Genomic DNA, 16,514 nt, shown 5'->3' on the forward strand with positions numbered 1-16,514 from the left:
AAGTAAGTCTGACCTGATTAACAACTTCTTTATTAAGTTGAGACTGATCCTCTCTTTTTACAAATTTAAAGACGTACAGTTTTTCTAATAGTCTCGTAATAAAGATCTCTTACATCAGATAGAACATACCTTTACTTTTAAGATTATCTTTGTTAAGCAATAAACTCCTCAACAAACTCCAAATGCTAGACCAGCGGTTCCCATTGACTACCAACATTTCAAAAACTTATTTTGGGGATTTAAACTGGGTTTCCAGGTATTTGTTTTCCAAATGAAAACATAACACTTATCTGCTCTCCAAAATCTATCACCTATCCTCATCATTATTTAATAAGAGAACATTCAGCACCAACAAAGTGGAAAAGAACCTCAGAATAATGTATACTTCTTTAAATCACCTTAGCTTAATAAAAAATAAGTTAATTATTGTTATTTTTCTAATTTTGCTGATTTTTGACCAGTTTTTTTTAATCACTTTTAAGATTGATTTACCTGTTGCAACTGTGCCACTGTCCACATGTGTCAAGGATTGGGGACGGCTTCGAAGTTTGCTTTTGAAAGATCTTGGTCTACGTGGTGATGCAGGTTGTAGAGGAATCTCTGATGATTGGACCTTGCTGTCTTTAATTGCCCGAAGGCGTTCATAGAGCTCCTGTAGCTCCTTATTCTGCTGGGTTTGAAGATTTACCACCTCCTGAATGTGTCTGAAGGAAAATCATGCAGAAAGCATTTTAATGGCACAGGCACCATAAGGATGAGCCAAGGAACTCTACCAGTACAAGTAAAGTTTAACAAGGAATTTAGATTAAGAATGTGGAAATACAGAATATTTTCACAATTTTAAGATTTTCAATGCCTTCCTAAGTGTGACATTAAACTAATCAGACATAAAGAAAAAGCTCAATAAATTGACAAGAACGAATTTCTAAAACTTCAATACAGTAAAAGATAATTTAAAAAATTAAAGTCTCGGGCTTCCCTGGTGGCGCAGTGGTTGAGAGTCCGCCTGCCGATGCAGGGGACACGGGTTCGTGCCCCGGTCCGGGAAGATCCCACATGCCGCAGAGCGGCTGGGCCCGTGAGCCATGGCCGCTGAGCCTGTGCTTCGGGAGCCTGTGCTCCGCAACGGGAGAGGCCACAATTAAAGTCTCATAGTACTGATAATATTAAACTTTTCTTTATTATATGTTGCAAGTATAAACAGGAAAAAAATTTGTAACATATAGTAAAAGGTTAATATTCAAAATATATAAATAGCTCATAAAAATCAATAAGAAAAAAAACAACAACTTTATAGAAAAAGGGGGAAAGAATATGAAAAGGTGACTCCAAAGAAGAAGAAATACAAGTAGCCAATAAATATGAGATGATGCACATCCTTAGTATTAATTAGAACACAAATTTTTTTAACATCTTAATTGCAGTATAATTGCTTTACAATGGTGTGTTAGTTTCTGCTGTATAACAAAGTGAATCAGCTATACATATACATGCATCCTCATATCTCCTCCCTCTTGTGTCTCCCTCCCACCCTCCCTATCCCACCCCTCTAGGTGGTCACAAAGCACCTAGCTGATCTCCCTGTGCTATGTGGCTGCTTCCCACTAGCTATCTATTTTACATTTGGTAGTGTATATATGTCCATGCCACTCTCTCACTTCGTCCCAGCTTACCCTTCCCCCTCCCCGTGTCCTCAAGTCCATTCTCTACATCTGCGTCTTTATTCCTGTCCTGCCCCTAGGTTCTTCAGAACCATTTTTTTTCTTTTAGATTCCATATATATGTGTTAGCATATGTAGAACACAGATTTTTAAAACTATTTTTTATTCATCTGATTGGAATAAAATGAAAAGAATCAATAATATCCAGTCTAATCTTGTTAAGGAGTGGGAAAACAGGCACTTTCATATATTTCTCTTTGGTGTGTAAAATGGTATATCTACATTGGATGACAATTTTAAATGTACAAACCTTTTAACCCAGCAATTCTACTTTTAGGTATCTATCCTACAAAAATACTAACATAAGTATGTAAAAATATAAGGATGTTGACTTCAACATTTTTTACGTAAGCAAAATATGGGATAAAACTGAAATGCCCATTAAGGAGAGATTAAATAAACTTTAAATGGCTATATGCTATTCCAATGTATGGAATAAAGATTATTTGTGCAAACATGAATATGAAGAGGAGACAATGTTAAGTCAAAAAATTGTAGAGTAACATATATTATGATCCCACTTTTATAAAACTCAAAAACTATATATTTGTAAATGCAAGAAAAATGACAGGCAAGATATATACCAAATAGTTCATAGTGGTCGCCTCTGAGAATTGAGATTACGGCATGAGAAACAGGAGACTGGTTTGTGTACATTTTTACTGTTGTGATATTATGTTTTATAATAAAAAAAGATATATTTGGTCTTTGTCCCTGTTCTTGGCACACAGCTCCTAAAACCCTTGTAACTTCCTAAGTGATAAGAGCAATGGGAGAATCTCTTGTTATTATATTTGATCTTTTGTCCTCAAATAGCTCCAGTTCCTGAAATAGTTCCAGAGTGATAAAGGTAAGAGTGTCTCATTATTCAAAACAAGCCCCTCTGATCACTAAGTGACTTTTGGATAGCCCCTAAGGATGGGTACCTCTACAGAGGGGAACAAGGATGGAAGTTGAATTAATCACCAATGGCCAACGATTTAATCAATAATGCCTATGTAATGAAGCTTCCATAAAAATCCGTGAACTACAGAGGTTCTAAGAGCTTCTAGGTCGATGAAGACATGGAGATGCAGGGAGAGTGGCACTTCTGGGAGGCCATGAAGTTCCATGCCCCTTCCCCTATACCTTGCCATCTGGCTGTTCTTGAGTTGTATCCTTTTATAATAAACCAATAATCTAGTAAGGAAACTGTTTTCCTGAGCTCTGTAAGCCACTCTAGCAAGGTAATCAAACATGAGGAGGGGTTTGTGGGAACCTCTGATTTATAGCAGGTTGGTAAGAAGCATAGGTAACACTACCTGGGCTCGTGATGAGCATCTGAAAGGGGGCAGTCTTGTGGGACTGAGCCCTTAGCCTGTGGGATCTGATGCTATCTTTGTAGTTTTCAACCATAAATTTTTTTCCACCATTAAAATGTTACCAATCCAAAATTAGTTACCAACCAAATACTTAGTTCTATAAAACCCAAGGCAATCAAATTTGTGACAAAAGAGAAGCAGTCCTTACTTTTCTCGTAATCTTTGAAGCTCCACCTTTAAGTCCTCATCCTCTACTTCTGACTCATCATCACTGCTCATTGGGGAAGATGGTGAATAGAAGAGTGAACTCTGTGTTTTAACATAAGCCTTTTCTCCACGGAGTGGTAAGCACTTTTCTCTCTCTGGACCAGTCTTTGCCACTGATTTCCCTCTGCCACAAAGAGCGGCTGAAAATTCACTATCAGAGGTAGGCTGTATCCTAGCAGTAGGTATCTCTCTCTCTTTAAGCAACAGTTCAGATCCAGACTGCATGCTACTTCCTGTGGCTGAATTTTCTTCCAGTTCCTTTTCTGGAGTCATCAAAGATACATCAGTCTCACAAGCTGTACTGAAAGATGAGAAGTTGTCAGCTTGTTTGGGAATTCTTTTATCTTCTTTTAAGGTTTCCTGAAGAGCTTGTAACTTCTGAGAAGAAAGTGAAGTTTGTGGATTGTGTGTGGCAGGTTCCATTTCTACGAACTGAGACTTTGCTGTTTTAGTAAAGGCTAAAGCTTCTTCACTAGGCTGGCTTGTCATTTTATTGAATGCTGGTATGTGTTCTATTCCAGAAGATGTCACTTTCACTGACTGCTGCTGAGGAACTGTAATCACCTGAAATACAAAAAGGCAAAGGTGGCTGGCTCTGCCTAACCAAAGAGTAAACCCACGAAGAAATTCAATATCTATATATGGCACAGACAATTGGATGGTCTTCTGTAATGTACAAACACTGATAATACCAAAACTAAAAAATCCCATCTATATGTGCCATATTAAAAGCTTTGCAATTGGGCCCTTTGCAAAGATAATTGGCTTCATACTGCTCAAATAAAATTCTGCAATTAAAAAACATTCCATATGTACACCTAAAACTAACACAATATTGTAAATCATCTATACTTCAATTAAAAAATAAAATGAAAAAAATTCAATTGCCAAGATTCTAAAGGACATGAAATTAGATTTATAAAAAAGATGACCCAACCACCCACCAAAAAATGATGACCCATTTCTGTGCTCCCTTCCAGCTACTAAAATCCTCATTTCTTTAGACTCGCCTTTAGTGGATGGCTACAGAAGGTGACAGGATGCATATAAGGGGAAAAATTAAATACGATAATGAGCTACATTTAAAATAATTACCATCTACAGACCTAGATCTTCAATGCTGTTACCTTTATAATGCCTTTGTAGATAATGATTTAACCAAAGACACAAACCTGGAACCGACCTCGCTGAAATGATCCACTCATTGCTTTACATCTACTGAAAGCCCTAGCATCAGCTGTGGACTCTCCTGTTACAGGAATGGGGTCAGGAGCAACTGCTGATCGCGTATCTTCTGTATCCACTGCAAGTTTTGCCAAATTGTAAGCAGAAAGGAGAAAATTGCTTGTTAAGACTACATTTGTTTACATTACCAAATATGAAGAAAAACAGAAAAAGCTTAACTCCTGCTAGACAATTAAAAAAGTGTTAATGTAATAAGCAACATTGTAGAAGTCCCTAATTCTGAATCAGACATTGCAAGATTTATCCCAAGACTTAGTATCTATATGAAATGAATACTTTAAAACCAAATTAGTTACAAAAGGAAAAATAAAATGGCAATGACATTAATGGGACGTGTCACATACATGGGCTACATGGAAAAAGTGGCAAGATTTGTGTATGAACAACAACAAAAAGAAACAGAAGTAAATGAAAAATGATGTTACCTAGTCTATGTCCCTGACTGTAAGCACACTACCTTGACGGACTTTTGATCTCTTGAAAAAGCTGGTTGACTGCCGTAGCCTGTATGCCCAGCTTTTTAATTTGCGAGTCCAGGATTTCTTGCTAATAGGATTTTTGAGACTAGGACAAGTAAAGCTTAGGCCAAAATATCCACCTCCTGTCTGCAGATGAATGGCTCCACCGCTTGACACAGCAGCAGGATAGGCCTCTGGATCCCCTGGAAGTGAAGCATCTGGGGACATCTCCTAATGGAGACAAAAAGAGGAAAACCAAAATGGTAGTAATTTAGGTGAGGTGAAGCAATTGTTTCTACCATTGGAGTTTCTTCTATGGACTAATCAGTAATCAAAAATAGAATGCTATATGCTAAAGGAACTTCACTAGGCAGGAAACACAAGAGAAGGAAAAGACCTACAATAACAAATCGAAAACAATTAATAAAATGCTAATAGGAACATACATATTGGTAATTACCGAAATGTAAATGGATTAAATGCTCCAACCAAAAGACACAGACTGGCTGAATGGATACAAAAACAAGACCAATATAAAGGCTGCCTACAAGAGACCCACTTCAAACCTGGGCGATATACAGACTGAAAGTGAGGGGATAGAAAAAGATATTCCATGCAAATGGAAATCAAAAGAAAGCTGGAGTAGCAATTCTCATATCAGACAAAATAGACTTTAAAACAAAGACTATTAAAAGAGACAAATCAGGACACTACATAATGATCAAGGGATCAATCCAAGAAGAAGATACAACAATTGGAAATATATATGCACCCAACATAGGAGCACCTCAATACATTGGGCAAATACTAACAGCCATAAAAGCGGAAATCGACAGTAACACAATCATAGTAGGGGACTTTAACACCCCACTTTCACCAATGGACAGATCATCCAAAATGAAAATAAATAAGGAAACACAAGCTTCAAATGATACATTAAATGACATGGACTTAATTGATATTTATAGGACATTCCATCCAAAAACAACAGAATACAATTTCTTCTCATGTGCTCATGGAACATTCTCCAGGATAGATCATATCTTGGGTCACAAATCAAGCCTTGGTAAATTTAAGAAAATTGAAATCATATCAAGTATCTTTCTGACCACAACGCTATGAGACTACATATCAATTATGGGAAAAAATCTGTAAAAAATACAAAAACATGGAGGCTAAACAATACACTACTAAATAACGAAGTGATCACTGAAGAAATCAAAGAGAAAATCAAAAAATACCTAGAAACAAATGACAATGAAAACAAGATGACCCCAAACCTACAGGATGCAGCAAAAGAAGTTCTAAGAGGGAAGTATATAGCTTTACAAGCCTACCTTAAAAAACAAGAAACATCTCAAATAAACAACCTAACCTTACACCTAAAGTAATTAGAGAAAGAAGAACAAAAAAACCCAAAGTTAGCAGAAGGAAAGAAATCATAATGCTCAAATCAGAAATAAATGAAAAAGAAATGAAGGAAACGATACCAAAGATCAATAAAACTAAAAGCTGGTTCTTTGAGAAGATAAACAAAATTGATAAACCATTAGCCAGATTCATCAAGAAAAACAGGGAGAAGACTCAAATCAATAGAATTAGAAATGAAAAAGGAGAAGTAACAACTGAAACTGCAGAAATACAAAGGATCATGAGAGATTACTACAAGCAACTCTATGGCAATAAAACGGACAACCTGGAAGAAATGGACAAATTCTGAGAAATGCACTACCTTCCGAGACTGAACCAGGAAGAAATAGAAAATATGAACAGGCCAATCACAAGCACTGAAATTGAAACTGTGGTTAAAAATCTTCCAACAAACAAAAGCCCAGGACCAGATGGCTTCACGGGCAAATTCTATCAAACATTTAGAGAAGAGCTAACACCTATCCTTCTCAAATTCTTCCAAAATACAGCAGAGGGAGGAACACTCCCAAACTCATTCTATGAGGCCACCATCACCCTGATACCGAAACCAGACAAAGATGTCACAAGAAAAGAAAACTACAGGCCAATATCACTGATGAATATAGATGCAAAAATCCTCAACAAAATACTAGCAAACAGAATCCAACAGCACATTAAAAGGATCATACACCATGATCAAGTGGGGTTTATCCCAGGAATGCAAGGATTCTTCAATATATGCAAATCAATCAATGTGATACACCATATTAACAAATTGAAGGAGAAAATCCATATGATCATCTCAATAGATGCAGAGAAAGCTTTCGAGAAAATTCAGCACTGATTTATGATAAAAACCCTCCAGAAAGTAGGCATAGAAGGAACTTACCTCAACATAATAAAGGCCATATATGACAAACCCACAGCCAACATTGTACTCAATGGTGAAAAACCGAAACCATTTCCACTAAGATCAGGAACAAGACAAGGTTGCCCACTCTCACCACTATTATTCAACAAAGTGTTGGAAGTTTTAGTCACAGAAATCAGAGAAGAAAAAGAAATAAAAGGAATCCAAATCGGAAAAGAAGAAGTAAAGCTGGCACTGTTTGCAGATGGCATGATACTATACAAAGAGAATCCTAAAGATGCCATCAGAACTAATAGGGCTAATCAACGCATTTGGGAAAGTAGCAGGATACAAAATTAATGCACAGAAATCTCTTGCATTCCTATACACTAATGCTGAAAAATCTGAAAGTGTAATTAAGTTAAATCCCATTTTCCATTGCAACAAAAAGAATAAAATACCTAGGAATCAACCTACCTAAGGAGACAAAACACCTGTATGCAGAAAATTATGACACTGATGAGAAAAATTAAAGATGATACAAATAGATGGAGAGATATACCATGTTCTTGGATTGGAAGAATCAATACTGTGAAAATGGCTCTACTACCCAAAGCAATCTACAGATTCAATACAATCCCTATCAAACTACCACTGGCATTTTTCTCCGAACTAGAACAAAAAAATTCACAATTTTTATGGAAACACAAAAGACCCCGAGGAGCCAAAGCAATCTTGAGAAAGAAAAACGGAGCTGGAGGAATCAGGCTCCCTGACTTCAGACTATAACACAAAGCTACAGTAATGAAGACAGTATGGTACTGGCACAAAAACAGACATATAGATCAATGGAATAGGATAGAAAGTTCAGAGATAAACCCACACAAATATGGTCACCTTATCTTTGATAAAGGAGGCAAGAATATACAATGGAGAAAAGATAGCCTCTTCAATAAGTGGTGCTGGGAAAACTGGACAGCTACATGTAAAAGAATGAAATTAGAACTCTCCCTAACCATACACAAAAATAAACTCAAAATGGATTAAAGACCTAAATGTAAGGGCAGACACTATCAAACCCTTAGAGGAAAACATAGGCAGAACACTCTATGACATAAATCACAGCAAGATCCTTTTTGACCCACCTCCTAGAGAAATGGAAATAAAAACAAAGTAAACAAATGGTACCTAATGAAACTTAAAAGCTTTTGCACAGCAAAGGAAACCATAAACAAGACGAAAAGACAACCCTCAGAATGGGAGAAAATATTTGCAAAAGAAGCAAGTCAGAAAGGATTAATCTCCAAAATTTACAAGCAGCTCATGCAGCTCAATATCAAAAAAACAAACAACCCAATCCAAAAATGGGCAGAAGACCTAAATAGACATTTCTCCAGAGAAGATATACAGATTGCCAACAAACACATGAAAGAATGCTCAACATCATTAATCGTTAGAGCAATGCAAATCAAAACTACAGTGCTATATCATCTCACACCAGTCAGAATGGCCATCATCAAAAAATCTACAAACAATAAATGCTGGAGAGGGTGTGGAGAAAAGGAAACCCTCATACACTGTTGGTGGGAATGTAAATTGATACAGCCACTATTTAGAACAGTATGGAGGTTCCTTAAAAAACTAAAAATAGAACTACCACACGACCCAGCAATCCCAGTACTGGGCATATACCATGAGAAAACCATAATTCAAAAAGTGTCATGTACCACAATGTTCATTGCAGCACTATTTCAATAGCGAGGACATGGTAGCAACCTAAGTGTCCATCGACAGATAAATGGATAAAGAAGATGTGGCACGTATATACAATGGAATATTAATCAGCCATAAAAAGAAATGACACTGAGTTATTTGCAGTGAGGTGGATGGACCTATAGTCTGTCATACAGAGTGAAGTAAGTCAGAAAGAGAAAAACAATACCGTATGCTAACACATATATATGGAATCTAAAAAGAAAAAAAAAAAGAAAGGTGATGAAGAACCTGGGGCAAGACGGGAGTAAGGACACAGACCTACTAGAGAATGGACTTGAGGACACGGGGAGGGCGAAGGGTAAGCTGGGAGAAAGTGAGAGAGTGGTAGTGTGTATATGGACATATATACACTACCAACTGTAAAATAGATAGCTAGTGGGAAGCAGTCGCGTAGCACAGGGAGATCAGCTCGGTGCTTTGTGACCATCTAGAAGGGTGGGATACGGAGGGTGGGAGGGAGGGAGACGCAAGAGGGAAGAGATATGGGGATATATGTATATGTATAACTGATTCACTTTGTTATAAAGCAGAAACTAACACACCATTGTTAAGCAATTATACTCCAATAAAAATGTAAAAAAAAATAGAATGCTATGTATACTTCTATTAATAGTATCATATCAGACTAAACCTGAAGTATTCAACTTATAGGAATTAAGCCTTCCCCTTTCTTTAAAAATACTATTTAGACTTCAGATAAATAAAACAGCAGAATATTAAACTTCTACCGTAGAATTTTTTTTATTATAGCAACTTTGAAAACTGAAAATTAAAATATGAAGGAAATAACCCTCATATGCACCAATTCACTAAAAAAGCTTACTTAAACCCTATGATCTTAAAATGGAAATTTTCACTTATGCTTATATTATCTGAGAGTTAAAGATGCCTGACACACATGATAAACATAGAAAAAACAAGATATCTAGGCATTTACATTTACAGAAATATATTACCAAATCAAGTTCCTTACCTTATATAAGCACACAGAAATTTACAATGGACCTCAAAATTATTTCAAATTCAAACTCTAAAAATTGTTAACATCAGGCCACAGCTGGCTATAAAATCATTCTTGCCTCTTCTTGTCCTCCCATCCCTCCCCTCAAAAATCAGAATTAACTGCTGCTGTATTCTGAGTATTCTAAAAATAAATTTCTTATAATAACTAATACAAAAAATTAATATACACAGCCAGAAATACTTTGGGAAACATGAGCACAGCCCCTACTAATTTAGAAAATTAAAAGAGTAAAAGTTCAAAGAAAGGGATTCAGCATTTGTCTGAAGGAAGACAGCCTAAGCGGCACTAAGTAAACTGCAGTTTGGGGTAAGCATTATTAACACTTAAGTCAGCAGTTATTAAAAGTAAAATTCTGAACAGTTTTTATTTTCCAAAGTCCCATTTTGGACAAGTAATACTACTTTCATAAAGAGGAAAAAACTCTCAATAATATTATGATTTAGAAAGTGTTCCATTGGTCCCACTGAAATTACAGAAAAGATTTTTATTAAGTAATAACTGGATCAAGATGATAAATTAAATACAAGTTCTAGCCTCCCTTACCAACCCAAATCTACAGGTACAACAGGAAAAACAGATGTAGACACATGCATATAAGATTTTTTAAATTAATTAATTTTTTAGCTGCGTTGGATCTTTGTTGCTGTGTGTGGGCTTTCTCTAGTTGCAGCAAGTGGGGGCTACACTTCGTTGTGGTGCATGGGCTTCTCATTGTGGTGGCTTCTCTTGTTGCAGAGCACGGGCTCTAGGCACGTGGGCTTCAGTAGTTGTGGCACTCAGGCTCAGTAGTTGTGGCTCACAAACTCTAGAACACAGGTTCAGTAGTTGTGGTGCACGGGCTTCATTGCTCTGTGGCATGTGGGATCTTCCCGGACCAGGGCTCAAACCCGTGTCGCCTGCATTGGCAGACGGATTCTTAACCACAGTGCCACCAGAGAAGCCCTGCCTATAAGATTAAAGGAGGAAAAAGCAGCCTCCTTTAATGCATAATGACATATGCAGGAACTGTTTCAAAATGCAGCAAATTCAGGTGGTAGATATGGGCAGCAGGAGAGAGTGCCCTGGCCAGCCAAAAGGATGGGTGGTTGGACAGAACGCTTACAAAGCTATAACAATCTATCTGTCTCCTATCTGTCACTTCAGCATCATCTTATAACACTCTCCTACTTACTGGCCTTCTTTTGTTTCCTGGAACAGGTCTCCACCTATGAATGTCACCATCACATACAAATCCTTCCCTGACCACCCTATATAAAGTAATTCCTTAGTCTTCCTATCATAGCCCTTTATTTATTTGTTTAGGATCTATCTGCCCCCACTAGAATGTGAGCTCCACAAAAACAGAGATCTTGACTTATTCACTGCTCAGCAGATATTCACTGAATGGACGAGTGAACTGGTTGGGGCACCTTCCCACCTCATCTCCACAATGAACAAAAGACAGCAGAGGCATCTGCTCCCAAATAAGAGTGGCAAGGAGGAAAATGTTTATTGCCAAGAAAAAGGTCAGTAATGTAGGGAAGAGACAAGATCCAGGAGTAAGGGGAAGCCCTGCTACCTTTGAAGACTAGCTATTGGACTTCCCTCTGGGCAGTATTAAAGACAAGTTGCAATACCCAGTGCCAGAAAGCATGTCCCACGCTTTTCCCACAATTACTGGAGTAAGGCTATAGTAATTATATATAGCATTTACAAACAGACAAACAGGGAATCTTATGGGGGAAAAAGAAAAACTGAGTACACAACGAAGAATCACCAACACTTTTGGGAAATCAGCACTTTAAGAAAACACTAAACTCAACAAACAGCATACCCAAGGAAACAGCATTAATAACACAGAATAAGACTTTAATATGTTGAAAGAGATGTGTGAATATACTATATCCATAAGAAAAAGAATGAACTATAGTTACTAGTAATTAAAAATACAATTCTTGACATAAAATAATAGCTGAATAGGAGATTATAAACAGCTTAAAAGTTGAGACATTCTCCCACTACAAAAAGCAAAAGGACAAAGAGATGGAAAGCATGAAATGAGGGACTTCCCTGGTGGTGCAGTGGTTAAGAATCTGCCTGCCAATGGAGGAAACACAGGTTCAATTCCTGGTCCAAGAAGATGCCACATGCCGTGGAGCAACTAAGCCCGTGCTCCACAACTACAGAGCCTGCACTCTAGAGCCCGCGTGCCACAATTAATGAAGCCTGCGTGCCTAGAGCCCGGGCTCCACAACAGAAGCCACTGCAATGAGAAGCCCGCACACTGCGACGAAGAATAGCCCCCACTCACAGCAACTAGAGAAAGCCCACACGCAGCAATGAAGACCACATGCAGCCAAGAATTTTTTTAAAAAGCATGAAATGAAAAGTTAATAGATAAGAAAAACAGGAAATGAAGAAATAAAATTGTCTCTATTCACAGATGATAAGATCTTATATACTGATATTATATAGAAAATCCACCAAAAGCTCTCACAGCTAATAAAAAAACTCAGCGAAGTTGAAGGATACAACATCAACAATCAAAAATCAATCGTATTTCTATACACTAGCAATGAAAAATCTGAAAAGGAAATTAAGAGAACAATTTCATTTATAATAACAACAAAGAATAAAATAACAAACAGTGCTGGAACAACTGGATAGCCACATGCAAAAGAATGAAGCTGGACCTTTATCTCACACCATATACAAAAATTAACTCAAAATGATCCTACCATCTGTACTTAATTGTGAAGCAAAATAAAGATATTTCTGGACATTAAAAAAATTTTTAAAAATTGGTCACCCATGCAACATATTTAAAAATATTACTCATAGAAGCATTTCAGGGGGGAAACAAAAAGGAATTCTAGGACACCAGAAACAGTGGCAGGTAATAAGTTTGATCTAGATGTAGCAATGGACACTTGAAACAAACAAAAGAATCCATTTAACATTGACACTTGGAAGAGTCTCTTGAGCAACAAAATTTAAATGACAGAGAATTACATTTCTTTCTTTTTTCTTTTTTTTTTTTTTTTTTTGCGGTATACGGGCCTCTCACTGTTGTGGCCTCTCCCGTTGTGGAGCACAGGCTCCGGACGCGCAGGCTCAGCGGCCATGGCTCACGGGCCCAGCCGCTCCGTGGCATGTGGGATCCTCCCGGACCGGGGCACGAACCCATGTCCCCTGCATCGGCAGGCAGACTCTCAACCACTGCGCCACCAGGGAAGCCCTACATTTCATTTTTTTATGGTTCTAATCACGTTACGTGATTATCAGGTAACACAAATAATCATAATATAAATGCTGTTTACTGATTTTCAGTTTTTCCAATCAACCTACAGACAAAGCAAAACCGATAAAGAAAAAAATGTAGATGTTATAAACTTTGCCAATGTTAAAAAGTAATTTAAGTAATAAAAATTGGGAGGTGTATGGGTAAGAAAAGTAGAGGAAAGGGAAAATATAATTTCTCTACCTTTCATAGAAGTGAGTCAAAATTTATTGTATAAAATTACTATATCAAAAAATCGATAAGTATATTATTTATAAGTTATTAATAGCAGTGACCACAAGAATTAAAACCAGGAACTTAATAGTGTTTGGGGAGTGGGAGTGTTAACACAACAATTCCTTTTAATTTTCTATCCTTCTGAATTTCTTTTGCATTTATGCATTAATTGCATAATTTTAAATTACTAGTTTACCAAAAAATAAGTACTTATATTTACTCAATGGAATATTATGCTGTTGTTTAAAAAAGTTAGGTGAGGGGACTTCCCTGGTGGTCCAGTGGTTAAGAATCCGCCTTCCAATGCAGGGGATGCAGTTTCGATCCCTGGTTGAGGAATTAAGATCCCACACGCCGCGGGGCAACTAAGCCCGTGCGCCGCAACTACCAAGCCTGTGCGCTATAGAGCCCAAGAGCCACAACTAGAGAGAAGCCTGGGCACCACGCAACTAAGACCCAATGCAGCCAAATAAATAAATAAATATATTGTTTGAAAAGTTAGATGAGGTGGAACTATGTATACTGACATGGATAGATGTCCATAAGTGGGAAAAAAATTTAGAACGCACATGTATGTAAGGTAGTATGTGTATATAAATATATAGTATGTATCTGTGTCTTTCTAAATAGATATAATACATATAAAGAAGTGCTATATAAATATTTGTATATTAGTGAAAACCATGTCTGGAAAGGTTTATCAACAGCTGTGTCTATAGGTTTAGAAGTGGGGTGGATTTTACTTTATATACATGCATATACTAGTTGTATAATAATAACAATAATAAAGAGATACAGTGATAAATATTTAAAAATATGTCTATGATATACTGTAAAATTAAAAAATTAAGTTGTAGACCAATATGTTTATAGCACAATACTATTTTTGTGAATAAGAAGTTGTAGGTTTGTAAGTAAATCTGTGTAACCTTAAGTCAAGGAGGATTAGTACCATATAGTGGATAAGCACCAGATAGTGGTTATCCCTATGAGTTGAAGGAACAGAAAAGAGAAATTAAATTCCTACATTACATAAGTGAAAAAAACCAAGTCATGAGATTATGGGGTTTTTTAATTTTCTTTTAAAATATTTTTTTCAAATAAATAAAAACCCACAAACAAGATTAAATTAAAACCATAATATTTAAAAAATGAAACTGATAACAGGCATTTTTAAGTGGAAATCTAAAAGCAAGTTCTTCCTACCCACTAAAACAATCTATAAATCAGTCCTGTTCTGTCATTAATACAAAAATAAACATTGCTCACAAGTTCCTAGCTAATTCACCAGAGGGCTCTCTCACCAAGAAAGTTCTACTGTCTCTATTAAGTTCTGGGCCCCTGCAGCCTAAGCTATGGCCTTCTTAAATACCTGTGACCTCAGAATCTTGTGACATAGATAATTTCATTTCAAAGGACAGAACTTTAGAAAAGAAGGCATTTCTTTAAAAGCACAGGATAAGGAATTGGTTAGAAAGAATGATACTTACATGTAAACATAATTCGCTGGGTATAGAAGTTATCACATTCAGGTCCCTTTTGCACACGGATATGTTAGCAGGCTGACTCACAGTCACATTGGACAGAATCTTAGAGCCTGTCTGCTGAAAATTAGGGGACTGTGCAGGACTATCTTGAATTCCACAGTGACTGATGCCTATGGCTTCTGGCACTGGACATGAGACTGTGTCTTCAGCAGAGGAAGAAAATGGAGAGTCTATGCTTTGGGTATCCTTCTGACTCTCAGGATAGATGCTAGACATGCTATGCTCCTGATAGAGCAAATTTCTTAATTTTTCATCCAGAGTTTTAATTCGGTTGTCTGCAAACTCCATTTTTGGAGGTCCTTCCCCATCTGATTCCAGGACCGTAGAGGACAGCAGGCTAGTTGGTTCAAGGCCAGGGGTCTGAGTGGGAATGACCATCTTAGGAGAAATTGCTTCCATGATCACTGCGGTTTCTCCTTCTTGGGAAATAAACTCTGCATCTGTAGTTGGCTGCTGCACTGGTAAGGGCTGAGGCTTTTGATCAGACATAAATGCCGGAGTTCTAAGAGAGTTAGGAGCAATCTGAGTTGACTCACCAGGAGCTGCCTGACTGGCAGCTTGGTGACCTGGATACACAGGTAGGAATATGCCTGCTTGGCTGGTGAGTCCCTCACATTCAAGTGGAACTGCACGAACTGAAGTAGCCATATGACTGGAACTACTAGCAACTGGTGCCATTATCTGCTTGTCATCTTCCACTTGATAAAGTATAGTTGGCTGCTTAGTTTCTACACTGGCATATTCAGAAATCTTACCATCAACTACATCCTTGTGTTCTGATGTGGCGGTGTAAAGGGCACGCTGGCATGGATTATTTTCTAGAGTGAGCAGCGTGTCCTGTGATATTTCCTTATTACTTATGTTTCTTGGACCTGGAACAATAACAAAGAATGGCTAAGCATGTATTGGTAAGTACAAAGCAAGGACTAGTACCCAAACTCAAAGGGAACTGGAGGAGCAAGGGGCAAATTAGAACTTGTGTGAAAGTACTCTTGTAAATAAGACTCAAAATACACAGAATTCAACCTAACAAGGAGAAAAACCTTTTCCTTTTTTTCATAAACATTAAAATTTAAATGGCTTAAGTTACCTCCTAACATTAACATCTTCAAAAATGCTTATGAAAATTCTCATAAGCATGAAATACCCATGAAAACAAGTTAAAGATACAGTATATATTTTGCATCCCCATCTTCCAGGTCTGGATAAAGGTGGCAGAGAACAAACACTTACTAGAAAGCAGATTTAGCCCAGGAACTGTAGACATGGACTGCTGAAGAGAAGGAGGAGATTGAGCCTCACGGTTTCTTATTGTCTGATTGATACAAAATCGCCATCGACCAACTGGGGATGACTGAGGAGCAGATTCATCTGTAGAAAGAATTGGCAAAAATTAATATGCTAAGCAATTGTCAATAT

The 16,514-nt window shown here is 37.3% G+C and overlaps 1 protein-coding gene across 4 annotated transcripts in view; it reads right to left on the reverse strand.

Annotated features, from left to right (window-relative positions):
• The window catches only part of WNK3 (WNK lysine deficient protein kinase 3), a gene marked incomplete at both ends in the record, with an annotated part of 136,350 nt that overhangs the window by 32,828 nt on the left and 87,008 nt on the right, over window positions 1–16,514 (reverse strand). For 2 of the 4 annotated variants that reach the window (XM_079727426.1, XM_079727425.1), the window contains 6 exons: window positions 493–704; window positions 3,231–3,853; window positions 4,462–4,592; window positions 5,133–5,223; window positions 15,039–15,967; window positions 16,329–16,466. In XM_079727426.1, the coding sequence (XP_079583552.1) occupies window positions 493–704; window positions 3,231–3,853; window positions 4,462–4,592; window positions 5,133–5,223; window positions 15,039–15,967; window positions 16,329–16,466 (2,124 nt within the window). Of the gene's footprint in view, window positions 1–492; window positions 705–3,230; window positions 3,854–4,461; window positions 4,593–4,991; window positions 5,224–15,038; window positions 15,968–16,328; window positions 16,467–16,514 lie in introns of all 4 variants that reach the window. The other 2 variants (XM_079727424.1, XM_079727423.1) reach the window with 1 other exon arrangement.

The sequence above is a fragment of the Hyperoodon ampullatus genome (genome assembly GCF_949752795.1).
Source record: "Hyperoodon ampullatus genome assembly, chromosome: X".
Taxonomy (NCBI): domain Eukaryota; kingdom Metazoa; phylum Chordata; class Mammalia; order Artiodactyla; family Ziphiidae; genus Hyperoodon; species Hyperoodon ampullatus.